We start from the raw sequence: 27,638 nt of genomic DNA on the forward strand, positions 1-27,638 counted from the left end.
AATCCACAATGGATTGGAGAGTCAGGCTACACCGCAGGTGGAATGCTGGTGCGGGTCTCTATGGTGGAAGTCTTGAGACAGGAGCTGGAACCTGGAAGACAATCACAGGAGAGAGACAAACAGGAACTAGGTTTGACAACCAAAGCACTGACGCCTTCCTTGCTCAGGCACAGTGTATTTATACCTGCAGCAAGGAAGGGATTGGCTAGGCAATTATGCAGATTAACAATACTGACAACAGATTGGAGGAAATGATCAGCTGACAGAATCCAAGATGGCTGCGCCCATGCAGACACTTGGAGGGAAGTTTGGTTTGTAATCCATGTGGTAATGAAAACAGTAATGGCGGCGCCGGCCACTGGAGACAGGAGACGCCAGGCTGACAAGTGCACATCCAACCACGCGGACACAGCGGAGGCCGCGGCTGACGTAATCGCCACTCTGACACTCTGCATGCAGAAGCTCAGGGACGGCGGCGGAGGCCGCGGGAGACGCCATGCCAGATGTAATAAGGCGTTACTGTGACAGCGTCTCAGAGAGACAGGAGAGGATGCAGGAATGTGAACATTAGGATAACAGATGGGATCCGGTCCTGGAGCGCTGAGCCAGCCTTAGGAGGCATCTGATGGGTAAGAAATGGCGTCCAGATACCCGGATAAGACAATCTATACGTAATAATCCCTTATTGTGGACCACACGAAGATTGTGGCAGATACTCCGACACAAGCAACACTTAAACTCATACAACCAGAGGTGTATCTAGGGTAGGGCGAGTGGGGCATGTGCCCTGGACGCCTTGGCAGGCCCAGGAGAAGGGGGCGCCGCCGGCGACCAGGGCATCATGCCCCACTCGCCCCCGTCAACCCTAAATGTGAGGCGCAGCGTCTCTCCCTCCCCTCACCGCCGCTGCAAGCACTAGCAACGCTGCCAACAGCGCTGCTGTGTCTGGTCTCCGGCGCTAGCCAATCAGAGCTTGCGGACCGGCTCTTGATTGGCTGCCGGTCCGCGAGCTCTGATTGGCTAGCGAACCGGCGCCAGACAGCCGCCGGAGACCTGGAGCGGTGAGGGGAAGGAGAGGCGCTGCGCTCTCCTCCCCTCACATAGAGCAAGCGGTGAGTGACGGGGTGGGGGGGGGGGGGGGGGGGGCTGGCTTGGCGGCACAGTGGGGCATGTATCTGGCACCAAATGGGGCATATGTAACTGGCACTGAGTGGGGCCTGGCACTGTGGGGCATGTAACTGGCACTGTGGGGCAATGTAACTGGCACTGTGGGGCAATGTAACTGGCATTGTGGGGCATGTAACTGGCACTGTGGGGCATGTAACTGGCACTGTGGGGCAATGTAACTGGCATTGTGGGGCATGTAACTGGCACTGTGGGGCAATGTAACTGGCACTGTGGGGCATGTATCTGGCACTGTGGGGCATTGTATCTGGCACTGTGGGGCAATGTAACTGGCACTATGGGGCATGTATCCGGCACAGTGGGGCATTGTATCTGGCACTGTGGGGCATGTATCTGGCACTGTGGGGAATTGTATCTGGCACTGTGGGGCAATGTAACTGGCACTGTGGGGCATGTATCCGGCACTGTGGGGCATTGTATCTGGCACTGGGGGCAATGTAACTGGCACTGTGGGGCATTGTATCTGGCACTGTGGGGCAATGTAACTGGCACTGTGGGGCATGTATCCGGCACTGTGGGGCATTGTATCCGGCACTGTGGGGCATTGTATCTGGCACTGGGGTGCAATGTAACTGGCACTGTGGGGCATTGTATCTGGCACTGTGGGGCAATGTAACTGGCACTGTGGGGCATTGTATCTGGCACTGTGGGGCAATGTAACTGGCACTGTGGGGCATTGTATCTGGCACTGTGGGGCAATGTAACTGGCACTGTGGGCCATTTTCAGTGGCCACACCCCTTCTGGGGCGTGGCCACACCCCTTCTGGTGTGTGGTCACGCCCATTTTTCCGCCGCACTCGACTTCTTTTGCTATGTTTTTTTTCGGGGGGGGGGGGGGGGGGGGGGGGGGGGGGGCGCCATTTTACATCTTGCCCTGGGCTCCAAAAACCCTAGTTACGCCTCTGCATACAACACTTTATTTTTGCCATTCTTTAAGAATCCAGAATTCCAGGAAGGGTTAGCGGCATATCCCTTTTGATTGGCTGAATGCTGAAGGTTTATTAAACGTGGGGACGTTTTTGGATAAGGATGCTAGGGCACCCCTCTCTTATGCTCAAGCATCAGAGAAGTACCCAACCTTTCGTGCATACCCATTTGCCTATATGCAGGCCAACCATTATGTAGCAACAGTAATTAAAGGGTTCTCAGAGGGTGACTGGAACAATACCTTAGACATTATGTTGCATACAGCACCAATGGCAAAAAGGACAATATCACAACATTATGCCTTTTTACAGCAAGACATCAAACACAAAGAGATTGGGTCAGGTATAAAATCTTGGGTACAGATTATTCCCTCTTTAACTTATATTTTTTATTTATTACCAGTTACTTATATAGTGCACACATATTCGGCAGCACTTTACAGAGAATATTTGCCCATTCACGTCAGTCCCTGCCCCATTGGAGCTTACAATCTATATTCCCTACCACATGTACACGCACACACATTCACACAAGGGTTAATTTTGTTGGAAGCCAATTAACCTACCAGTATATTTTTGGAGTGTGGGAGGAAACCGGAGTACCCGGAGGAAACCCACGCAAGTACGGGGAGAATGTACAAACTCCGCACAGTTAGTCCCATGGTGGGAATCAAACCCATGACCTTAGTGCTGTGAGGCAGTAATGCTAACCATTACACCATCCGTACTGCCCAAATTGTGAAGGATTGTTGAAAACACTCCAGTGGTCAAGAAAATGAATCCCTGCAATCCAGTATCAGGAGATGTTTTTAAATATTTATCACAGGGCTTATTTTTTGCCCCACAGACAGCATTTAGCAGGGTTGATACCTTCTGTCTTGTGCCCCAGATGTCATTCTGATATGGCAGATATGTACCATTATTTCTGGCAATGCCCCCTATTGAGAATTTTTTGACTCAGAGTGAGATAATTCGCTTTAGAAAATTTGGTGAACTATGTACCTCTCACATATAAATGGGCAATATATGGGATGCTGCCGCAGGGACAGCGAATAGAGGAAGGATGTAAACGGTTATTACTGATTATTAGTGCAGCTGCACGTAAAGCTATTTTGCAGACATGGATTGAAGCAACTCCCCCTACCCTGAAGCTATTTAGAGATAAATGACACCACGTATTTAATATGGAGTGGATAGATACTATTTTAGAGAAAGAAAAACGCTCTATCTAAACTTGAAATCTGGGCGTCTAAATGGAAAATTAGGTTCAATACAGACAAATGCAAGGTTATGCATTTTGGGACTAAAAACAAACTTGCATCCTACATATTAAATGGGGAACGCCTAGGGGAAACAGAGTTGGAAAAAGATTTGGGGGTATTCATTGATAATAGACTTAATAACCATACACAATGTCAAAACGCAGTAAAGAAGGCAAGTAAGGTGCTAGCGTGCATAAAACGGGGAATTGAGTCAAGGGACTCGGATGTAATCATGCCGCTGTATAAGGCATTGGTACGTCCGCACATGGAATATTGTGTTCAGTTTTGGGCACCCTTGTATAAAAAAGACATCAGTGAACTCGAAAAGGTTCAAAGGCGAGCTACTAAATTGATTAAAGGCCTAGAAGGACTGGACTATAAGGAAAGGCTTACTAGGCTGAATATGTATACACTAGAAAAGAGGCGCCTAAGAGGAGATGTTATTAATATCTTCAAATATGTAAAGGGACATCACAAAGAGTTATCAGAGGAATTACTTATTAAAAGAACACAGTTTAGGACACGTGGGCACAGTTTAGGACACGTGGGACTGGTGGAGAGAAAGTTCCGAATGCAACGGAGGAAAGGGTTCTTCACTGTTAGGGCAATCAGGATGTGGAATTCCCTGCCAGGGAAGGTGGTAATGGCGGACTCTGTAATTGGATTTAAAAAAGGAATAGATACGTTTCCGAATGAAAAAGCTATCCAAGGCTATAATACTTAAAAAATCAATGTGGTTAATCCGGGGGTAACGTGTAATAGTAGCTAACTAGTCAAAAAACATTATTCAGCAAGTATGTAGAATCATCACAACGTAAAACAGGTTGAACACGATGGGCAATTTTCCTCTATTCAACCTCAAATACTATGTTACTATGTTACTATGCTCAGCCTGGTTCTTTGCAACCTGGGAAAGCTATATCGACATCTTACCAATTGAATTGCGTAATAGAATACGAAAATCCCTTAAACACAAACAGTGGTACGCTATTCGAGAAATATCGGTAGACCCTCCGGTAAACATATTACCCTAAGTCTTACTGGGGCAGATTTATTAAGCTCGGTGAAGTGATAAAGTGGAAGGTGATAAAGGACTAGCCAATCAGATCTTAACTGCCATATCACAGGTTGGGTTTGAAAAATGACAGTTAGGAGCTGATTGGCTGGTGTTTTATCACCTTCCACTTTATCACTTCACCAAGCTTAATAAATCTGCCCCACTGTGGCTTATTGAACCACTGGATCCTGGGGATGGATTGATGTGTGGAAGCAGTCGAACAATAATACTCAGGACACAAGGTCTCACGGGAAAGATATAGATGTTTATTTCAACTTCTAAATAATATAAAGATGACAATATATTATATGCAATAATAAATAATATTCAATATATATTTTGATATGTAATTGGCTGAAAGAAGAAGTACTGTTCTGCAATAATGATTGTAAATGTTAATTGTAATGACTATAATATCATTGTGGTGTTTCAATAAAAATTATTTGAAAAAAAAAAATGAATATTAAGAGTGAAGTAATATTTTATTCTAAAAGAGTGCCCCCACAAAGATTAGATTAACTTTCTCTTCTGTTCAGAGGCTACAGGTCCCACCAACCGATCGCAGTTCATCCATATGGTGAAGCTGAACTGTGCAATGATACATTGTTCAGAATCTACATATTCCTGGTCATTTGCATGAATTTAAATACTAATATTATACGTCTAAAAAAAACTATGTGCAGTACTAAATATGTAAGTATTGTAAGGCTCTTGTTAAAACTTTACAAATAACATATATTTTCTGTGGGGGTAATATATTATGTCGACATTCAAGATGTCAACATATTCAGTGTCGACACTGACATGTCTCCATTGTCTAACTGAAGCTAACCCTAAAATCCTACAATCCAACCTTGTCCCTAATTAAAGCCTAATCCTAACCCTAAAATCCTACAGTACAGTATGTTTACAGTCTGGCTGCCATCATTCTGGGAATATTGACATTATGTTGCTGTGGTCAACGTAAATGTCAAAACGTTGTATGTCTAAATTCTGTCATGTCCATTCAGATAAGACATAATGGGTGGTATTCATGTGACCGCCGGTCAGCTGACCGACAGTCACATGACCTCCTCCACCAGCCCGACGGGTCACTATCCCGACGGTCGGCATGCCGACCAACAGGGACTATTTCCACTCGTGGGTGTCCACGACACCCATAGAGTGGGAATAGAACCCTTGGCGACTGCAGGTCGCCACCGAGCCCGCAGCGTCGCGAGCGCAGTGAGCCTACAAGGGGCTTGCTGCACTCGCCCCTCCCCGCCGGTATGCTGCAGGGATCCCGGCGTCGGTAAGCTGATCGGCGGTCAGGAGACCGCCGGTCAGAAGTACTACACCCGACATAATGGTGTAGATATTCTTAATGACTACATACCTTTTCAGCATCCCCTATCAACATACACTTGAAAAGAAATGCCAACATGGGGGAGCATGTAAAAGTCCTTGTACAATCCCTTTGATTACTGAAGACCTAACGCCACTGAGATGACTATGTATGCATTCAAGGAATTAATTATAAGGTGTATTTTGGAGATCTGGTAAATATGATATAAGGGGATGAAGATCAATGAATGTGGTCCTGGCAGACAGCCAAGCTAATTGGTGCTCTGGCATACCCAGAACCAAGGCAACTATTGCCAGACTTGACTTGTCATTTTCCGAGGTGAGCTGTAGGAATCCCCGAGTATAGAATTATCAACTTTATACAATAAACCACCATTTGTGCAGGATATATCCATCTTATCTCTATACTGTATGAAAACTAAAGACCCACATACACGGGAGAGATGTGTGCTGAGCGAACCGCTCAGCACACATCTCTCCCACCACTCAGCACAGTGCTATGTGGAGGACGAGGGGCTCAATCTAGCGCCGGCGATAGCGATGAGCGGAGCCGCACATCGCTATCGCTGAGGGGGGTACACATGAGTGATCTTTGCTTAAAATCTAAGCAATCTAGTCAGATTGCTTAGATTTTAAGCATGGATCTCTCCATGAGTACCCCCCCTTTAGAGACACATGCTATATAATTAAGGAAAACTAATTAAACATGGACACCGGTCATTTGTTTTACTGGGTAGATGCATTCTTTCCTAAAAACTCATCTTATGCAGGAACTCCACTGAATACTGGTACTATCAACAAACTTTAGGTACTATATTGTAAGTCATAACTTAAGTAGAATAAAAGCGAGTTTATGTCATGCCCCTTGGAGATGCCACATAATTAGGTATTGTCATATCCTAAGAGGCATAGCTCTTGTAGGTTCTAGAAGGGTGGTGCAAAAGGTACATGACTATCGACAACACTGTATAGCTGATTCTGAATTAGCTGATACTACTTAGTTCATAATCATCTAATGGTGGCCTATTAGTCTTACTTATTACTTATATATGTATTACTCTGTATGCGATGTGTATTATTATTATTATTATTATTATTATTACTATTATAGACCCAACAAGTAGATCTGTAGTTGGGACCTCTTCTTCCAACGCTGGGTTGGTTTGCAAACATTATCACCAGCTCTGCATGGATTCTCCTCTTCTGCAGTATTGTTCACAATCACAGTAAATCAGAAAATTGCTGAAGGTTTTACTATTATTGTATAATAATCATCAAAAATATTGACACTGAACGGTCAAAAAGGTATTGTCTCATTGATGCAGATATTTATTACTTTCAGAAAGAAGAGATCTACTGTAGACCAGATACACATTTCCCCACTGGGCTGTGCTGTCGTGGCTGTTATACTTTTCCGTTAGAGTCCTGTTCTGGAGAGAACAACCAGGTAATCACTTTAATTATCTAGACCTATTCATGGAGTTTACTTAATCACGGAAGTCAATATGTACACCTTGGGGGTCATTCCGAGTTTATCGCTAGCTGCTGTTGTTCGCAGCGCAGCGATCAGGCAAAAAATCGGCTGTTCTGCGCATGCGTATGGGCCGCAGTGTGCACGCACAAAGTACTTTCTCACAATACTATGCAGTTTTACACAACGTTGAGCGACTCTTTTCAGTCGCTCGGCTGATCGGTGAGTGATTGACAGGAAAGGGGCGTTTCTGGGAGGTAACTGACCATTTTCCGGGAGTGTGCTAAAAATGCAGGCGTGCCTGTGGAAACGGGGGAGTGGCTGGCCGAACCCAGGGCATGTATGTGACGTCAAAACAGGAACTAAATAGTCTGCAGTGATCGCAAGGTAGGAGTAGGTTTGGAGCTACTCAGAAACTGCATGACATTTTTTTCGAGCAGTTCTGCTAACCTTTCCGTCGCACTTCTGCTAAGCTAAGATACACTCCCAGAGGGCGGAGGCTTGTCGTTTGCACTGCTGCTAAAAGCAGCTAGCGAGCGATCAACTCGGAATGAGGGCCCTAATTTCTTGGCATTTTCTTTAGTTGTCTTTCCTTTCTAGTGTATAAATATAAAGGTCATTGTTTTTATTGTGTTTCAGCTTAGACAGGTCTATCATAATTTAATTTTTTTTTATTGTTTCTGTTTACCTAAACCTCACCTTGCTTCCCGCTAATAGAATTTACATGCTAAAGGATCTAAATGTTGGTCACAAATATATATGAAACAGGCTAAGGATTTAAAGTAATTGTAGGGGGTCCAGTGCAGTGTGTAATTAAGACCTAGCTTATTTTGGCCATTTATATTACTGAAAACAGAGAACAATCACTTTCACTTTGGTGCACAATCAGTAAAGTATAACTTCAATGCCACAATGTTACAATAAACATTGGAATCTGAGATCATTTATATTATGTAAATAGTCGATGCAGAAATTATTGAATTAAAGAGCCAGACTTTGTGTGATGCTGATGGTACAATATTTTATTATGACATTGGGGGTCATTCCGAGTTGTTAGCTCTGGGTCAGTTTTGTGGGATCAACTAAAACTTGCGAGCTACCCATTTTTCTTGCTGTACTCCACAGCTATCAGAAAATATAACCTTCATGTTCTATCTGTACATTTTCCTTTTTATTTCAATTGCAACAAATGTATTTTTATTGTAACCCTTTTTAATGTTATCCTTTTTATTGTAATCATTTTGTCCCTAAGCATTGTACTCCTTTTTGTAAAATAAAGTATTTATTTTATTCAATTATCTCCTATATATTAGCCCAGATCTGTGACTTTGTGCCTCATTTGCTAACGCTGGGCGGAGTTAGTCAAATGAGTCACAGATCTGGGCAAATCTATAAGAGACTAGGAGCAGCAGCACATGGCACAGGCAGGGGGGGGTGGATTATGAGTCCAGGGGGCCCAGAGCACTTGAGACAGGGGGGGCCCTATCTCATTGCTGTGCCTGCTGCGGGTTCGCCCCCCCCCCCCCGCATCCGACCCCCCCTCCACCCGCAGCATCTACAGGAACCGCTACATTCTGTACATCGTGCCCTGCAGGTGCTGTTCACGCTGTCGCAAGGGGCTGCGCCTCCTTCACCATCGCGCGCCCTTTCATCGTGCAATATTTAACCACTAACAAAGGAATGCAGGTAATACTCCATATAATACAAATATTGAACCCCAGAAAGGCGTGCAAGGGTTAAGAGGGCGTAGCACCTTGCGACGGTGTGAAGAGCGACCGTAGGGCGCGATGAAGTACCTAGTTTCATATATGCTCTGAAATCTTGAAGGATTGCTTAAGCTACCCTAAAACTATTATTGCTGTTGCTAGAAGTATTATGAGACTAATCACCCTTGACTAATTACTTGAGAGCTACTGTAGTTGTGTTGCAGAGACTGCACAACTGTAGCTATAAGATTCGGTTACCTTAGGTGCTTGTACCATAGGTGGTACAAGACTACTGAATCATAGATAAATACCTAGAGGAGTGTACCATGTAATCGGCAGTGTGATATTAAGTGATGGCTGCTTTAAAAATACAGACAGACTCGCCGGAATCTCACCAGAGCCTGCATTTTGTAAGCCTCCTAGTCTATAGGTGGGCAGGGAAAAGATAATGATGCCTCTGCCCACTCGCTGCCCACTGTTGACTGAGGTGTGCAGGGGATGACTTGTACAGTAGCTTCATGGTACATTCCTGCCCACTTTGCAGCATGTAAGTCTCCCATTTATCTAGAAGTTTCCTAAAAATTCTGAGTAAGTAGACAAGTATGCTTTTACCGTGAGCACATTGAGCCTCAAGACTTCCTTTCAGAAACGTATATTATTGCCTCTTCCAAACACAGCTGGCAACACAATGACCTTGCTGTGTGCACCCTCTGTTTGTGTAAGTGTCTGAAAGGAACACTTACATGTTTGTAAAATTGGGAACATATAGTTGTTGTGCACAAATACTGTGTGAATGATCCCAGCTACTGTATGTAGCCTGCGGCTCTAGTTTATAGATGTTTTGTATACAGGATCCTCCAGGTTTACAAACGCAATAACAATCGATGTGAATACAATGAAAGCTTTCTTTTTCAGATACACTCAGAGTGGCGTGAAGGCCGCAAGTTCTGCAAGTGTCAGAATGTAATACTGCAATGCCGCACCTGCTCCTACAGATATGGGTGTAGCACAGAGGGCACCTCGCAGAGTTCAGAGTCAGGTATGGATCTACTGGTAAAACATTAGTTGTCATATTGGAGGGCAAAATACATTTTGTGCATTGTACAACATGACCAAATCACGCAAAGAAGCAAACTGCACTAAAAAACAGTATAAGAGCCAAAACTAGGCGTCTGCTAGCTGTGCCACCGCCCAGGATGCAGGGCCCTGGGGGTGCCAATATCGATACCTAATGTTACCTGCATATGGCTTGCCTGGAACTGCACCTTTCAGACAGCAGCATTGCATCCTTTTGATGCCCTGGGCACGCTTCCTGCAGTGTGTACAGCTGCTCGGAGCATACTATGGGGCCCATTTATTAAAGAGTGATAAAACACGTTGTGAATGTTAAAACTCATTGCTTATGATAAATGGTGCTCTAGACAATCAGCTCCCAACTGTCATTTTTCAAATACATGGCAGTTAGAAGCTAAACACATAAAAATTTGGAGCTGAACACATGACAGTTAGAAGCTGATTGGTTGGCACCGATACCCGCGGTATGCAATTTAAAAAAAAAAAAGCACAATGCTGAAAACCCTGCCACGTGAAAAAAACTAAATTATATGTACCGGTCCTGTGGTGTCCGTTGCTCCCGGTGGTCTCACCTCCATCCAGGGTCGGACTGGCCCACAGGGGTACCAGAGAAACCACCGGTAGGCCCCAATGCCTGAGTGCCCACTCCTTCCTCTAGGGATCAAGTTCCAGAGTGTGCTCTTGTATTATACATGGTAGATGTGTTGCATTACACTGCACTAGACTATTGTGTATTTCAAGCCTCTGTGGAGGCTGGCCACACCCCCTTTGTAGGCTGGCCACACCCTTAAGTATGGGCCCCTATAACGGCATTCCCCGGGTGGGCCCGTCATGCCCCAGGCCAACACCGCCTCCATCTCTGCACTGGAGAGGGGGCTGCTGGAAGGCGAGGGGGCTTCTGGGAAGGGAGGAGTATGCTGAGAGATGTGGGGGGTGGAACTACAGGCACATAGGGAGTCACACACTTCCTTACACATACTCACACATACCACATACTACACACTTGCTCTGGGGGTGCGGGAAAAAAAGACATAGTGATTTCTATAGAAATCACAGCATCGCCTTTTGTCTGCTTTAATTGGTTAGGAAAACCCTGCGGCTGCAGGGTTTTCAAATCTCTTGCTCTCAACTGAATCTGTCCCTAGGTAGGAAGAAAAAAAGTAATGCATGGATCCTAACGTCAAAGCCTGGATAGAGATAAATTGGAGAGAGACAAAGTACCAACAAATCATCTCCAAAACTCTTTTCATACACAGCTTGTAAAATGACAGTGACTGGCGGGTATTTTATCTCTCTCCACTTTATCTCTCTTCCAGCATTGACAACTCTTCCCCAAAGCCTGTATAGTGATAGCTAGGAGCTAATTGGTTGGTATTTTATCTCTCTTCACTTTATCTCTATCCAAACTTTGGAACAGCTCCCCCTGAAAGCTTTACTTAGTTACTTTTCGGCTGCCAAATCTAATGATGTTAGGTTTACTCCCCCTTTTAGAAGATCCTGCTGCATCATCCGGCTTGGGATAAATAGTCGGAATATAGAGAGGGATAGTCGGACACCAGCACTGTGGGATAACACTGGGAAATAAAGTATCCATGAAAGGATGGAACTTAGACAGCAGGATGTTTCTGCAGAATTTTCTATAGGAAAGCATTTCATTATCTTTATATACAGTAAGAGAAATGTTGGGTTCTATATTATATTGAACATAGAAGTTCCAATAGATTTAGAGCACAAATTGGCTTTCAATGAATATATAAAACAATGATCTTTTTGGGATAATTTAACCAGATTTTTTTTCTCTTACAGAGCAAAGTACAAAGAGCAAGATTAATTGGGTTGCACTAGTTATTGAAGATGAGCTGAATCTTGGGGATGAGAATTCCAAACCTTGACTACATATGTCATCATGGTCCAAATCACTGGGATGAAAGATGCAGAACTGTTACCATCTTCTAATGTTGATGCTTCTTCAGCACTCAGAAGGTAGGAAGAGACCACAATGAGCGGACAGTAGGACCTCACCCTATACTTAGGCCAAAACCAGACAAGTGCGTGATAGTGACCACTATGTGCAGGACACACTGAGGTTGGTTCTGAGTTGGAGAACGTTGGCATCTTTGCCATAGTCACTACTGCAACTAATGCTAGTCAGCCCACATAACATGCCCATGAGACAGAATATACTTATGCATCTGTATAGCCACTTCCCAGCCTATCACAAGTCGGCGCGGCCCATGACTTCCTCAGCATCCGGTCATTGCTACTTGACCGGACGCTTGTGAACATCCGCTCCCCGGTCACCGGGGTTGCTATGAAGACTTGTGGAACGTGTAGCAAGACAGCTGCACAGAGTTTACAATTAAGGGAGACTTGGCTGTGCTTGTTGGGTGATTGGCTCATGTTCCCTATATATCCTGTCTGCCTCTTATTCCTTGCTGGTCATAGTTCCTGGCTGCAGTGGGAGCCCTTGTTACATAGTTACATAGTTGTTGAGGTTGAAAAAAGACAAATGTCAACCTGTATTATAAAATTTTATATAATTTAAATGTTGTATCCTTGGATATTTCTTTCAATTAGGAATTTATCTAGTCCATTTTTAAACTTATTGATTGAGTCCACCATTACTATCTTCTCTGTAAGAGAATTCCAAATCCTTACTGCTCTTACAGTGAAGAACCCTTTTCGCCGTTGTGAATGAAATTTTTGTTTCTTCTAACCTCAGGGGGTGTCCCCGTGTACTGTGTAGCCTTTTTTTGATAATCAGATTGTCTGATAAATCCTTGTATTGTCCCTTTATGTATTTATAAATATTAATAATGTCCCCTCTCAGTCGCCTCTCTTCCAGTGTACTGTAAACAAATCTAACCTTTTAAGTCTTTCCTCATAATTCAGTGCCTCTAACCACTTAACCAGTTTGGTGGCTCACCTCTGAACCCTTTCGAGTTCCAAGATATCTTTTTTATAGTGAGGTGCCCAGAACTGTACACAATATTCCAGGTGTGCCCGCACCAATGATTTATACAGTGTTAAGATTACACTCTCATCCCTAGTCTCCATTCCCCATTCTATGCATGCTAACATCTTATTTGCTTTTGTTGCATACTGCTAAGTCTATTATCAATGAGCACCCTCAAATCTTTTTCAACTACCATTATCCCTACATTATCCCCATTTAGTTTATAGGCTGCCCTATTGTTCTTAGTCCCAAAATGCATTTACATTTGTCTATATTGAACCTCATTCTCCATTTGTCTGCCCAGACCTACGGTCTAGATAAATCATTCCGTAGAGACTCAGCATTCCTGTCTGAATTAATTACTCTACATAGTTTAGTATCATCTGCGAAAATTTAAACTGTGCTTTCTAGGCCCACTCCTAGGTCATTAATGAATATGTTAAACAGCAATGGCTCTAGTACTGAACCTTACAGTATTCCACTGAACACTGAGGCCCATTCAGAGAATACCCCATTAATCACCACTCGCTGTTCCTTGTTGTACAGCCAATTACTCACCCAAGCACAAATAGTGTTTCCTACCCCAAGCTCTCTTAATTTGAAAATTAGTCTCTTATGTGGGACTTTGTCAAAGGCCTTAGCAAAGTCCAAAAGACCACATCCACTGCTTTACCCTGAACTATATTATCGCTCACTTTCTCGTAGAAACATATTAAGTTAGTTTGACATGACCTGTCCTTAACAAAACCATGCTGATTCCTAGTAATAACCTTGGATGTATCCAAGTACTCTAGTATGCTATCCCTTAATATACCTTCCAGTATTTTCTCCACTATAGATGTCAAACTTACCAGTCTATAGTTACCGGGATGAGTTTTAATTCCCTTTTTAAATATTGGGACTACCTCTGCTATATGCCAGTCCTTTGGTATGATTCCTGATGTAATTGACTCACTGAAAATCATATATAGGGGTCTCTGAGTTAAGTTCCATAAGAACCCGGCCCAGGAGATTTATTTATATTAATTTTACTTAGTCTCTCCCAGACTACTTCCTCGTTTAACCAAGTACTTAGCAATGGGTCGTTATTATAGCTTATGTTGTGCTCTACTCTCATCAACCGGTCCTCTCTCATGAATACAGATGAAAATAATTTATTCAATAATTCTACTTTTTCTCTATCATCATTAATCAAGACATCCAACTCGCCCTTTAATGGTCCAATATTCTCCTTTTTTAACCTTTTACCGTTTATATACTTATAGAACGTTTTGGGGTTTGTTTTACTCTCCTTTGCGATTTGTTTTACATTTTCTATTTTAGCTGCTCTGATTACTTTTTTGCATTTTTTGTTACATTCCTTGTACAACTGAAATGATTCTGCCTTCCTGTCAGACTTATATGCTTTCAAAGCACACCTCTTTTTATCCATTTGTTCCTTGATCTTCTTATTAAGTGAAGTGTATGAGAGCTGAGATGCCCACTTTCAGGCTCTAGGGTCTGTGCAATTGCAACATTGATGCAACATTGACATTTGCAAAAGCCTAGGGTCTACTCAAGCTTCTCTCCTCAAGTCTAACTAAACATGGCCTCTGAGGCTGTGGATTTGCAACTGAGAATGAAGCAGCTTTCTCATATGCTCCTGTAACACGCCCATGAAACTAACCCTTTTGTGTTCATTTTAGGTCACCTCCCAATCTCCACCTTGAAATGCCCCTTCTCAAATGTTAGCAATGTTGTACGCAATAGCTAACACCATCGGATACATGGGTTTGTGCATGTGCAGTGAGGGTTTCTAGTACTTTGTGTAGAAGCATAAAATTGCTTAACTGTAGGAACAGTTGAGCAACTCTGAATCAGGCCCTCTGTGCGCTGACACAGTGGGATACATGTGCCATGCCACTTTGTAGAGATTTATATGAATGCACAGGCGCATAAAATCACCAAGAGAACATCAGCTTTGCGCACTGCTCAGAATCAGCCCCACTGTATTTTACCTTTCGTTCTACTGTCCCTAGTTACTCTAAAGAAACTGTGAAATCCCAAAAATGTATTGGTGGAAAGGCAATCTACATAATGAGCACATTACATAGAGTGAGACATAGAAGAAAATTTAGGGTGAGAATAAAAGCACATTATATAGGGTGAGAATAAAATAAATCAAATAAAACAATTGCAATTTTGACACTCAGATTTACTTGATTTCTAAGATAGATAGATAGATAGATAGATAGATAGATAGATAGATAAAGACAGTGACCTGCTCAATTCCCTACCTGACACCTCTGGCACCTTTTCTCAGTTTGATCCCACAAATGAAGATGAAGTATCAACACTCTTCATCCACCTACTCTGCTACATCTCGTCTTGATCCAATACCCTCCCAAATAATACCGCTTTCAGATCGCAAATGCCGTATCCCACCTGGGAAGAGAAACGTGTCCTTACTGGGTGGATACGGCATTTGCTCTGCTTTGCTGGCTTTCCGACCCGGCAATATACCGGGTCGGTTGCCATAGCAGCGGGTGGGCGCAGCAGCAGCAGGGGCGGGGGTGGAGGCGGCACTGGGAGATGAGCTCATCTCCTGCGCCGCCTCTCCCTATGCTGTGAATGGGAGCCGTGTCGCATCGACACAGCTCCCATTCACACTGCGTCTGACCCAGTATTCAACCCGGGAATAACCCTTCTTATATACCGGGTTGAATTACCGGCTCAGGTAATTTCACATCGCACACTGACCCGTGTCGACACGGCAATATGCCGTGTTGATACCGGGTTATTTGTGCGATGTGAAAGGGGTATGAGTAAATCTCTGTATCCTGTTGACCACTGTCTCCTGATACAAACAGTACCTAGGTCTTCAGGACACAGCCCTTTCTTGTTACTCATTGATTCTGCCTCCTCTTCGCTACCTCTATCAGTTGGAGCAGGGCTGCCATCAGAAATTCTGGGGCCCAGGACTCACAAAATAGGAACCCCCTCCCAAAAAAAGAAACATAAAAATAATAATAATTAAAAAAAAATTATATATATATATTTATATATAAAACATACAAAATAAATATACACACACACACACACACACACACACACACACACACACACACACACACACACGCGCTTTCTCTCTCCCACTCACTCTCCCTCGACTTACCTATCACAGGCTGACCAGAACTGTAGCAGCCTGGTCCCATGTAGCCCCGCCCCCTCTGTTCATGTAGCTCCGCTCCTTTTCATGACAAGTTCTGGCACTGTCACAGGAGGGGGGAGAGTATGCTGCAAGCTTCTATTGAAAGTCTCTGCCAAAAAGACCGCCGCCTCAGAGGAGACAGCTATTAAAGATATTAGAGTAGCCTCCTCTAGTATCTTTAATAACTGTCTCCTCTGAGGCGGCAGACATTTTTGGAGGGACGTTTATAATAGAAGCTTGCAGCGTCCTCCTCCCCTCTTTTAACAATGCCAGAACTCGGTAATGAAAAGTGGGACGGAGCATCGCTGTGTGCGGACGGCGGCATGAGTGGCCCGGGCCCTCTCCTCTATGTTAGAGAGGCCGGGCCCGGGACATCTATTGGGAGTACCACAAGGCTCAGTCTTAGGTTCCCCGCTTTTCTTAGTCTATCACTCATGGCAACCTAATCAGCTCTTTCAGATTTCAGTATCAACATGGGTCATGTCAGTGTGCAGGAAAAGAAGAGATCAACCTCTTTTTGAGGACACTCTTAGGGGTACATTTACTAAGCAGTGATAAGAGCGGAGAAGTGAGCCAGTGGATAAGTTGCCCATGGCAACCAATCAGCACTGAAGTAACATCTATAATTTGCATACTATAAAATGATACAGAGCTGCTGATTGGTTGATGGGGAAATTTCTCCACTGGCTCACTTCTCCGCTCTTATCACTGCTTAGTAAATGTACCCCTTAATGTTTAAGATTAGTATTAAATGTAACTTTTCTTAAACATTATTAAAAATAGTAAATCACCATATTTCAAGAGCTCCCTTCCTGAAATTTCTGGATTAAATATTCTGGGTGAAAATAATAATTGGGTACACATGAAAAAACATCGGTCAAATGTGTACTCAGTTAGCAAAAATAGCTTTTTATAGAGGCATACTACTTAGCAAATCTCGTACATTCACATGGAAAAAATATGTGACAGTAAGTCAAATAGTTTGGTGCCAGTGTACACAACAAGAAGACACACTTGATAAATACACAGAATTGTAAAGTAATAAGCATAGATTGTCAAGAAACTCTTCCTAGGTTTCTGCCATATGGCAACTCAAAGGTACAGTACTGTGAGACGGGAGGCCGTCAATTTACCGCCTGTCGGGAACTTGGCGGTCAGGATACCAACGCCGGAATCCCGACACCAGCTGAAATGGTCACTCCTCTTGGGTGGTGGTCCACGCCACCACCCGGAGGGGAATAGAACCTGGTGGCGACCGAAGGTCGTCCAAGACACATTCAAAATTGAGTTATCCAGATTGTATACCTGGATTCCCTTTTGTCCGCCGACATTTTACTGGCTGTCAGGATTCTGGTGTCGGTATCCTGAACGTTGGGATCCCGACAGCCGGTATATTAACTGCATCCCAATTATAACGTTGCACACAATAGTAACGATATTTAGTGAGGTGTAGTGAGCAACATATTGTGAACAAGGGATGAGGGGGTGACAGGTGCAGTCAGTAAGAACAAAGTAAAGTGGCACTTTTGCTTTCGTGACGGGGTGTGCTTACACTGTCCTGGTATCAGAAGGAATTGCAGGGCAGAGTGTGCTCTCCCGCACGATGAGAGCTCCTAGGAGAGAGAGAGGTAGAGTACCTGTATCTTCAGAGTGGTCTGTGTTCTGTAAGTGGTATGCCGGAAGTATACGGGTCTCGCGTGCGCATCGTGGGTAACCGTTTGCAGAAGGTTTACAATAAATCTTTTCCACCCATTTCTTTGGGCTTGTTCACTTACTGCCTCAAGTGTTGCAGCCTTGAGTATCATCTGTACACGAATGATACTCAAATCTACCTATTCTCCACAGATTTGTCACCATCTGTATTGGTCCGTGTCACTGAATGTCTTTCTGACATTTCATCTTGTATGTCATCACGCCACCTCAAACGTAATATTTCCAAAACAGAATTAATTATATTTCCACCGGTCTGGCCAATAGTAGTTAAACCATCAAAGCAGTAGTAGATGCGGCAGATGGAGTTTAAAGAGAAGTCAGAGAGAACATATAGAAAATCAGAAGGAGGAGAGGTATAGGGGGAAGAGACAAAAGGTGTTAGAAACTTATGGGAGAGAGATTGGGGGTCTATCGTCTAACAATTGATGACACTAACATGTAGTGCAATGAAAGCTACGTTGAATAGCCAGTTCTGTAGGGGTGGGCAATTTTTGGATACATTTTCCCCAACACTGAAACAAGGCAGGCGTCAGGATTTCTTTATCAAGAGAGGTTTCCAACCAGTCCATAGTGAATAGGAAAAGCAGTCTAGAAGTAGCCATTGGCAAGGTAGGAGGAGTGTCATGAATCCATTGCTGCAGAATGGATTTTCTCCCAACGCCTGAGAGAAGCACTATCAGGTTTTTTATATGGAGAAGGAATAGTCGGTTGGTCATGAATTTGTCCAAAGAGAACCCAAGAGGCAGTACAATTGAAATTAATACCCAGCTCGGAAGAAATATATGCCTGCAGCTCACTCCAAAAGGTTTATATGTGGGTGCAATGCCAAAAACAGTGTATAATATCAGCCACTGGTGCAGAGCATTTGGTGCATTTTGCCGAGTCGGAAAGACCCATTAAATGGCTTCTTTTTGGAGATATGTAGGCCCTGTGCAAAACCTTGTATGACATTTCTTGGTAGATACTTGCCGGGGTAAGTTTCAGAGAGGCCGTAAATCTATCCATCACCATTTCAGGGAACACGGAAGGTTTCTGGGAAGACCATATTTGGAGGAAAGCTAAGTCGGAGATAGGTACAATCTCTGTGCGAATGTGGGCATAGATGGTAGAGATAGAATATGTACCAGAATGTACAAGCATGTCTAAAGGGTTGATAAAGTCAGATTTATGTAGGTTTGATAGGACAAATTGTATGTAATGAGAGGCTTGGAAGTAGTAGAAGGGGGTCAATGTTATATTTGGCTATTGCTTCATTAACGGTGAGTGGTTTATGGAGGCGGTTTAGGAGATCGCGTACATGTGCAATCCCTGCAGAGCGCCAAGTAGTGAAGGGAAAGGAGAACTGAACTGAGGACACTGCCTTTTTACCACCATACCAAGGAACTGCAATATTGCGGAGTGCTGAGCCGCTTAATAACCCTTGGATACACCTGTGGTGACTATTGCCTATTTCAGACTATCAATTTGGTCCATACGGCCCTATAAGGGGACTATACTATAGGAACAGGTCCTATTATTTCCTCCATTCTCAGACAAATGTGATTGGGAGTTACGTTCTATACCCTCTTCAAGGGTTTTTTTTCCAGTTATTTTATTGATTCCATATGGATGTTTTATTGAATTTTATTATGAATTAAACATGTGTAATTATTGACCTGCTCATCTCATCTATGACCACTTAGCGCTGATTATATATTTGCTTGCTTTTAGTGAAGGGAAAGGAGGCCTGTCCATTTTGAAAATTCAGATTACCAGTAAAAGGGAGGAATAGTGAATGAGAGTAGTGTAAACTCAATGATTTCCTAGACATTCGCCATACTTTAACATCAGGAGTAGATTGTCAAGGTGGGACAATTTCAATGTAGCGTTGTTTGCATGTAAGATATAGCTAAGGGATAAGGGGGCGCAAAGATGGGAGTCTAGTGATGAATCAGTGAAGACATTTGTGTCTCGGAGCCAGTCCATGGCAAAGCGGATCAGACATGCCCTATTGTATTGCTCTATGTCCGGCAGATTAAGCCCTCCACTTTGCACTGACTGAGATAATTTAAGAAAGCGAATTCCAAGCCGTTTATCAGACCATACGAATTCAGAAATGTGCGAGTTAAGGAGAAAAATGTCTGATTTTGTAAGCAGGATAGGGACCATCTGAAGGACATAGAGCAATTTCGGGAAATTGGCCATCTTAATAAGGTTACAGCGACCAAGGAGATTGATTGGTAAATTTCGCCAGAGGCAAAGTTCAGTCTGAATATTAGTGAGAACAGGGTGAATGTTGTAGCAATAGAGGAGGGAAGGATCAGAAGGCATTAAAACCCCTAGATAGGTAATATGGGTAGGAGCCCAACGAAATGGAAAAGCGGTGTCCCATCGCAAAGTAGCTTGACGGAATATAGCAAGGGCTTCCGATTTATTGTAATTAATGGAGAAGCCAGCAAAGGAAGAGAAGTGCGTTATAGCGTCTCGTAATGCTGGAGAAGATTGCTTAGGGTTAGAAGTAAAGAGGAGAATGTCATCTGCAAACGCTATAATTTTTAATTCCTGGGTGCCTATTAGTATGTCCCCCGAAAAATAGAGAGATTAGTAATATAATGCAAAAAGGGTTCCAAAGCTAGGTTTAAGAGAAGGGGAGAAAGATGGCATCCTTGTCTAGTCCCTCATTCCAGAGTAAAGGGAGCCGAGGAGATATTGTTTACCAGCACCTGTGCAGAAGGGTCAGTATAAAGGGAAGTGACAAGGTTGCAAAAATTTTCTCAAAAGCACTGATGGTGTAGGACTCTATCAAGATGAGACCAAGCAATCTTGTCAAGGCCTTTTCAGCGTCCAAGTTAATGAGAATGTTGTTCGTAATGTTGTGAGTGCGAGAGTATGTTATAGCAGCTAAAGCAGCTCTAATACCACGCACCGATTGTCTATGTTTAATGAAACCCAACTGCGCAGGTGAGATAATACGAGAGAGACACGTTTGCAAGCGGTTAGCCATTAGTTTGGTCAGGATCTTAAAGTCTTGATTAAGGAGGGAAATCGACCTGTAAGAGCTAGGCAGGGAAGGGTCCTTACCAGGTTTCACCAAAACAATTATCTTAGCCTAATTGAACCTAATCGGGGTTTGTTTGAAGGTGAGAATATGATTATAGAGGGATGCAAGAATAGGAGCTAAATCATCGCGTTGCATTTTATAAATTTCTTCACCAAAACCATAGGGCCGGGGCTTTTGTTATTTGGCAGGTTTTTAATAGTTTCAATGATTTACTCAGCTGTGATCGGGCTCTTTAGGAGGAGATTGGCATCTTCAAGAAAAGAGCGGTTAGCATCAGCATTATCCGGGCCCTTAGCATAGAGGGAGCGATAGAATCGCATAAACTCGGTGCAAATAGCTTCGGTATCCGAAACCATGTTCCCTGAAACATTAATGTCATTTACCCAAACTAATTAAGGGCATGGAGACGATGGAATACAAGGAAAAGCTTGAAAGACTAGGCATGTTTACATTGGAAAAGCGGAGACTAAGAGGGGATATGATCAACATCTACAAATATATAAGGGGACAATACACAGAGCTTGCGCGGGACCTGTTTTTGGTTAGATCAACACAGAGGACTCGTGGACACTCGCTCAGGTTAGAGGAAAGGAGATTCCGCACAATATGGCGTAAAGGCTTTTTCACGGTAAGGACAATACGTGTTTGGAATTCCCTGCCCGAGGGAGTTGTAATGGCGGAATCTGTCAACACCTTTAAGAATGGGTTAGATAAATTCCTATTGGATAAGGATATCCAGGGGTATGGTGCATAGTCATGCATTATAGTTACTATAAATAGGGATAAAATGCAATGGCTGACAGCAGCATCAGTCAGAAATTTTAGTCAAATCATCATGCATAGGACACCACAAATAGGTTGAACTCGATGGACAATTGTCTTTTTTCAGCCTGAGATACTATGTTACTATGTTACCCATGTACGGGATTTGGGTCCTTTAATTAGATTAGCTAATAATTTGCCCGATTTATTGCCCTATCTATGGAATCTATTCTGCTGGTAGTCATAAGATAATTGAGCTCGTTCCGTGAGGAAAGTGTCTGAAATGAGCTTGACTGAAAGATATGCCTCCTTGTGAGCAGGAATGTCGTGTTGTTTATATAGTTTATAAGACGAGGAAAGCGCTGCACTCAGTGTCTGCAGTTGTGAGGAGAATTTTTTCCTTTTGGAGTGAGTGTAGGACATAACATGGCCCCTAAGTACCGCCTTAGCAGCACCCCAAAACAGTGGCGAATCTGAACTATGATCATTGTTATCTAGAGTATAATTAAGCCAGGATTGCTTGAGGTGGAGAAGGAAGTCAGTGGAGTTTCGTAGGTACGCGGGAAAGCATGGGGAAGAGCGGCGGGGCAACGTCAATTGAATATGCAAAGATATAGGGGCATGATCAGAAATGATAATGTTAGCAATTGATGCGAGGGTAACCTTGGGAAAGAGGTTGGTAGAGGTAAAGATATAGTCAATGCGGGAATGAGATGAGTGTGGGTGAGAATAGAAAGAGAAGTCCTTCTGAGTAGGGTGAAGAATATGCCACGGGTCAAGTATATCAAGCTGAATGCAGAAAGAGGGCAGGAGATGACAGAGAGGAGAAGTAGTGTAAGCACAAACTCTGGATCTGTGCATGGATGGGTCGATCACCAAATTAAAGTCCCCACCTACAATCAAATTCTTTCCACCCCAAGTAAGGAGCGTTGTTAAAAGTGCTACAAAAAAAGAGTCAGGGGATACATTAGGTGCATAGACATTAAGTAAGGTATATACAGTGTTGTCAATGGATACATCTAGCAACATAAACCTTCCTTCAGGATCAAGACATTTTCTACGGACAGAATATTGTAAGTAGGAGTTGAAGAGGATAGCTACGCCTCTGGATTTAGAGTGATACGGGCCTAAGATACATTCTCCAATCCAAGAGGCTCACAAGGAATTCCTAGGATCATCTAACCAATGCATCGCTTGAAGTAACACAACATGAGGAGCCATGCATTTCAAGTGAGATGTTACCTTCTTACGCTTAACTGGGTGATTAAGCCCCTCTACATTCCAAGAAACAATACGAAGTAGGCTATCGCGTGAATCTCCATCTACATGAGATTGCGGGGAGGCAATAGATGCTATACTAGCCTATCCCCACAGATGGAAATGTTAAAGTAAATATACATGACGTGAGATAGGGCCCCTCTCCGTCCCAGCGAGCAGGGGAGGGGGGACACCACAGGAGGGAAAGGGGGCTCCGGCCAAGGCAGACACAACCTGAAACGTTGAAATAAAATACAAACAATGACAAAAACAACAAAGATAGTAAATAAACAGAAAACCGACTAGGAGTGGGCATATATCATAAATATAGCACTCCGCATGTCAGACCCAAAAACACATCGAGGACAATAGTGAATTACAAGCAAGTGAAATGAGTCAACAATCTGGTGTCAGGTTGAGAGAAATGCAGTTTTGCCTCCTCAGGATCATCAAAGAATAGCGGTTTGCAATCCTCAAATACCCGGGGGCGGGAAGGGTAGAGTGACAAAAATTTAACCTTAGAATAAAAGAGGTGCTTGCAGATGGGAGCAAACTTTCTGTGTTTAGTGGCCACGAGGGCAGAAAAGTCCTGGAAGATGAGAAGGCGGTCACCATTAAAAGACAAGCAGGCAGATTTGCGATAATGGTCAAGACCCTCATTATGACAGGGCGAGGACGACCAGCAGAATTTTTCCAATCAGGCCCGACCCTATGGGCTCTCTCAACAAGAAGCGGAGCTCCCTTTAGATCCATACCCAATAACTCCGGAATGCCCAATGAGAGGAGATCCATAAGTTCGTGCCCTTTAATTGTTTACGGTGGCTGTGTTTTTCGAGATCATCGACCTTCTCTGAGAGGCCGGATATCTCTAGCTGTTGGGTACGTATAGTACGCATAGCCATTGTTAGGTCATATTCCTGGGATGATATCCGCTGTTCGGCTTCATCAAGGCGGCCAGAGTGTTGGTTAAGCTGGGTCAAAGTGGATTCAATGGCTTCCTTAATACCAGCCAATTTTTTGTCCAAAAGGGGCCCCAAGACCGCCACTAGATCTTTATGCTTCATTTTTGGTTGTTAACAGGTGGTCTGGATTTGCATGAGCATTGAGAGGTAGAGCGTGAGGTTGAATGTTCCGAATCGGAGGAGTTTACACAGGGGATATCGTCTCGAGGTGGTAATATAGTACCCGTGGACGTCATTGACGAGGGTATGAGGAACTTTTCCATGCAGACCAACTGAAATAATAAGGCAACAGCAACAGGAGTATGCAGAGAGTATAAGGTTTAAGGAGTGCAACGGGTTTCACACATGAAGTATCTTAGCCATTGAATCGCCACATCTCGATCGACATAATGATGGGGGGGGGGGGGGTGCGACAGAATATAGAGCAGTCTCAGGTACAGGGGGAGGTACAGTTGATTCAGAGAACTTGCAGAAAGTGTTAGTGGATTATCAGCAAAGTTGGGACGTTCTTCTAGTACAAAAGCCCAGCACGTAGGGTGTACAGGGTAGATATAGAGTAAAATGTAAATCCCAGCAGGCAGATAGTGGAGTGATGGAATCTGGGAGAGAAAATGAGCCAGCAGGCAGAGTGGGTCAGTGACAAGCAATGTAACAATGATGATGAAATCCTGCTCAGGGCAGATGCGAGAACGTCAACAGCAGCAGCTTAGAAATACTGTTAGGTCAGGAGTAATGTCCCAATAATGGTATACTATTGCCCCATATATCCTATGGCAGGGATGATACAGGACCTTGGTGCCTGCGGAGGGGGCAGCTGTGAAACCGAGGCTACAGCTGAAGACATAGGAGCAGGCGTTTGTTCACTGCTGCGACTCATGCAGCTCCACTAGTAAGCGCGGATTCCGGCTGCCAGAGGCACGGGTAGTGCCACACAAAAGAAGGGGAATTCACCTGATCTGCCCATTTATGTGCTCGCCGTGCAGGGCCCGTACTCCCCAGGAAGCGGCGTGTAAGGGCAAGATGGCCACCGGTCAGCGTCTGTTCCCAGCGAGGCGGCTCCAGGTGCCCCCAGCCAGGCTGCAGGTGCAGGGTGAGTGTCAGCGGGGCTCTCGGGGCTCTCCACGGGCGGTGATGTAGCCGGAGAGTGAGGGTGAAGGGCCAATCACCGGCAATACGGAGCTTCCAGGATTCCAGCGGGACTGCTCCAAAATCGAGGCCCTGGCTTTTGGATGTTATGAAGGCCGCAACCTGCGGGAGCCTCCATGGCACCCCCTGGTTCCGCGGCGCTGTCCGGACGGATGCTGGGGGTTAGGGGAGAGAAGTTTAGAAGGGGAGTAAGGTGTAGGGCTGAGGTAAAACAGTTCAGGAGTGAATCCAAAGCAGGAGCTGATGGAAGCTGCGACTGCTCGCCTCCACTGCTAGGCCACGCCCCCCCTAGGTGTCATTCTTAACTCTGAACTGTCCTTTGTTCATCACATTCAATTTACCTCAAAATCATGTTACATACATCTAAGAAACATATCCGAAATACAACCATATCTCACGGAAGGCATTGTAAACACTTTTTTTCCCCATGCACTCATTATCTCCTGCATTAATTATTGCAATAGTCTCCTTACTGGTCTTCCCAAAACTAGACTCTCACCACAGTTCTATTTGAATACAGCTGCGAGGCTAATCTTCCTCGCCAATAGTTCATCGTCTGCTGATCCCTTCTGTCAGTCCCTCCATTGGTTACCGATATTCTACTGTATTCAATATAAAACACGAAACACTTAAACATAAAGCTATTAACCAAACTGCACCAACATACATCTCTTCGCTTATCTGAAAATATCTCCCAACCCGACCTCTCCGCTCTGCAGAAGATCTGCGTCTCTCATCCACACATATTACTCGATCCCACTCACAATTACAGGATTTTTTTTTCGGGCTGCATCCACTCTGTGGAATGCCCTCCCACAAACAATAACACTTTCCTCTAGTCTCCAAATGTTCAAGCGTTCCCTGAAAACTCACCTCGTCTGACAAGCTTATCAGATTCCAGAACCGCCCACATAACCTTCATAAGCTATGCTACCCAATAATATCTCCTCTATACTGATCACACATAACCTCACATTTTTTGTCTTACTTCACTTTCACATCCTCCTGACCCTTGGACAACATTGCTGTGTGTCTATATCATAGAGCCCATTAAGAACCTTTACAATCTGGAAGAACCATAATGGAATAGGTAGCATCTATCCTTGTGTATCAATGCCTTTTTCCCTATAGATTGTAAACTTGCAATCAGGGCCTTCCTACCTCTATGACTGTCTGTTATTACTTGTTTGTTTGTTTGTTTGTTTGTTTGTGTTTATATTACTGTTGTTCCAATTTGTTCCAATTGTAAAACACAATGGAATATTCTGTACTATATAAGAAACAACAATAATAATAATAATAATAAAAAAATTAATACGTAATAATAATAATAATAATAATAATTATAATAATAATAATAATAATATAGATAATATAACCTGTATCCCTTCATTTCTTGAAACAGCTACACTACAGATACTGAAAGGTGTTACAGGAACCTTGGTACAGTTCATTGCTGAGTATCCATTCCTCATCAAAGCATTGTCATCATCATCAATAAATCTGCTACCCTGGAAACAGCTGAAATCTGAAAGCTGTCCACTGGAAAACATCATAACATTTTGTGAGTCACTCTTCGACTTCATGTAACAGATTAGGGAGATAATCTGGGAGAAGACAATTCTCATGGCTGTACTACCGAGAAGTCCACCATCACCAACCAAAGGTAGTAAAAAGTTTTCCTGGTAAAACTGCATCCTGATTCTGCTGACCAGGGATATCACCAGAAGCCAAAGCTAAGTCAGAACAAGAGATGCCTACACAACAGTGCTGTCACATCCATCCTCTAAGGTTCAGCAATAATACTGCATACTAGGAGAATTTCTGCAGGAGTCCATGATGTCTTCAGCAAGATGTGTAACAATATAAATATCATGGGATAAGCCATACAATATGATCCATTCATATAATGCTCCATTCCTGTGGACACAGTGAGACAGTGAACCTGTTTAAGTGTTGCAATGTCACATTCGCTACTAGAAGAGTTCTTGGGTGCAATATGACAGTGGTACTTATAAAATACCACTGTTTTGAATATTTGGAAATCGTTGTAACATTAATTAAGGCAATCAAACTGGCGGGACTAGCATTTAAATACTAATCACTGAAAAGTTTAATAAAACAAATATTTTATTCATTTTGGTAGCCATAAAATCAATGCAGTAACATACTGTAGAACTCACTTAGACTACACCAGTGGTTCCCAAACTGTATGCTGTGGCCCATGGGGCAGTGGCTATTCCTACCTGTGGTGACACCTTGTGTGGGAACATACATAGTGCATGCACTAGCAAAAAAGGAGTGTGGCCTCGTAGGTATGGGGTGTTGCCTTGTATGCAGGGAGCGTGGCCTCAACCCCTCTTTTTGTAACTCCGGGATTACAGAGATGCTGGGCTGTTCCCGGAGACCAGTCTTTGTGCAATACCAGCAGTAACACCCAGGTGTGGCCAGTACAACCCTGCACTCCCGTTGTGATGCCACTGCCCTGGGGTGCCTTAGGGCACTTGCAGGGGTGCTCTGAATTTGTGGTCCAGGACCAATTCATATTATTTATGGTCAATGTAATAGGCAAAACCAGTGCTTATGG

The 27,638-nt window shown here is 43.7% G+C and overlaps 1 protein-coding gene across 6 annotated transcripts in view; it reads left to right on the top strand.

Annotated features, from left to right (window-relative positions):
* Positions 1 to 27,188, top strand: part of VWCE (von Willebrand factor C and EGF domains) — a 188,689-nt gene extending 161,501 nt beyond the window's left edge. For all 6 annotated transcript variants that reach the window (XM_063944373.1, XM_063944368.1, XM_063944369.1 and 3 more), the window contains 4 exons: positions 7,117 to 7,221; positions 9,867 to 9,990; positions 11,832 to 12,008; positions 26,457 to 27,188. In XM_063944373.1, the coding sequence (XP_063800443.1) occupies positions 7,117 to 7,221; positions 9,867 to 9,990; positions 11,832 to 11,917 (315 nt within the window). In that variant the 3' untranslated portion in view covers positions 11,918 to 12,008; positions 26,457 to 27,188. The remainder of the gene's footprint in view (positions 1 to 7,116; positions 7,222 to 9,866; positions 9,991 to 11,831; positions 12,009 to 26,456) is intronic.
* The last annotated feature ends 450 nt before the right edge of the window (positions 27,189 to 27,638 follow it).

This window comes from Pseudophryne corroboree, chromosome 11, assembly GCF_028390025.1.
Source record: "Pseudophryne corroboree isolate aPseCor3 chromosome 11, aPseCor3.hap2, whole genome shotgun sequence".
In the NCBI taxonomy this organism is placed as follows: domain Eukaryota; kingdom Metazoa; phylum Chordata; class Amphibia; order Anura; family Myobatrachidae; genus Pseudophryne; species Pseudophryne corroboree.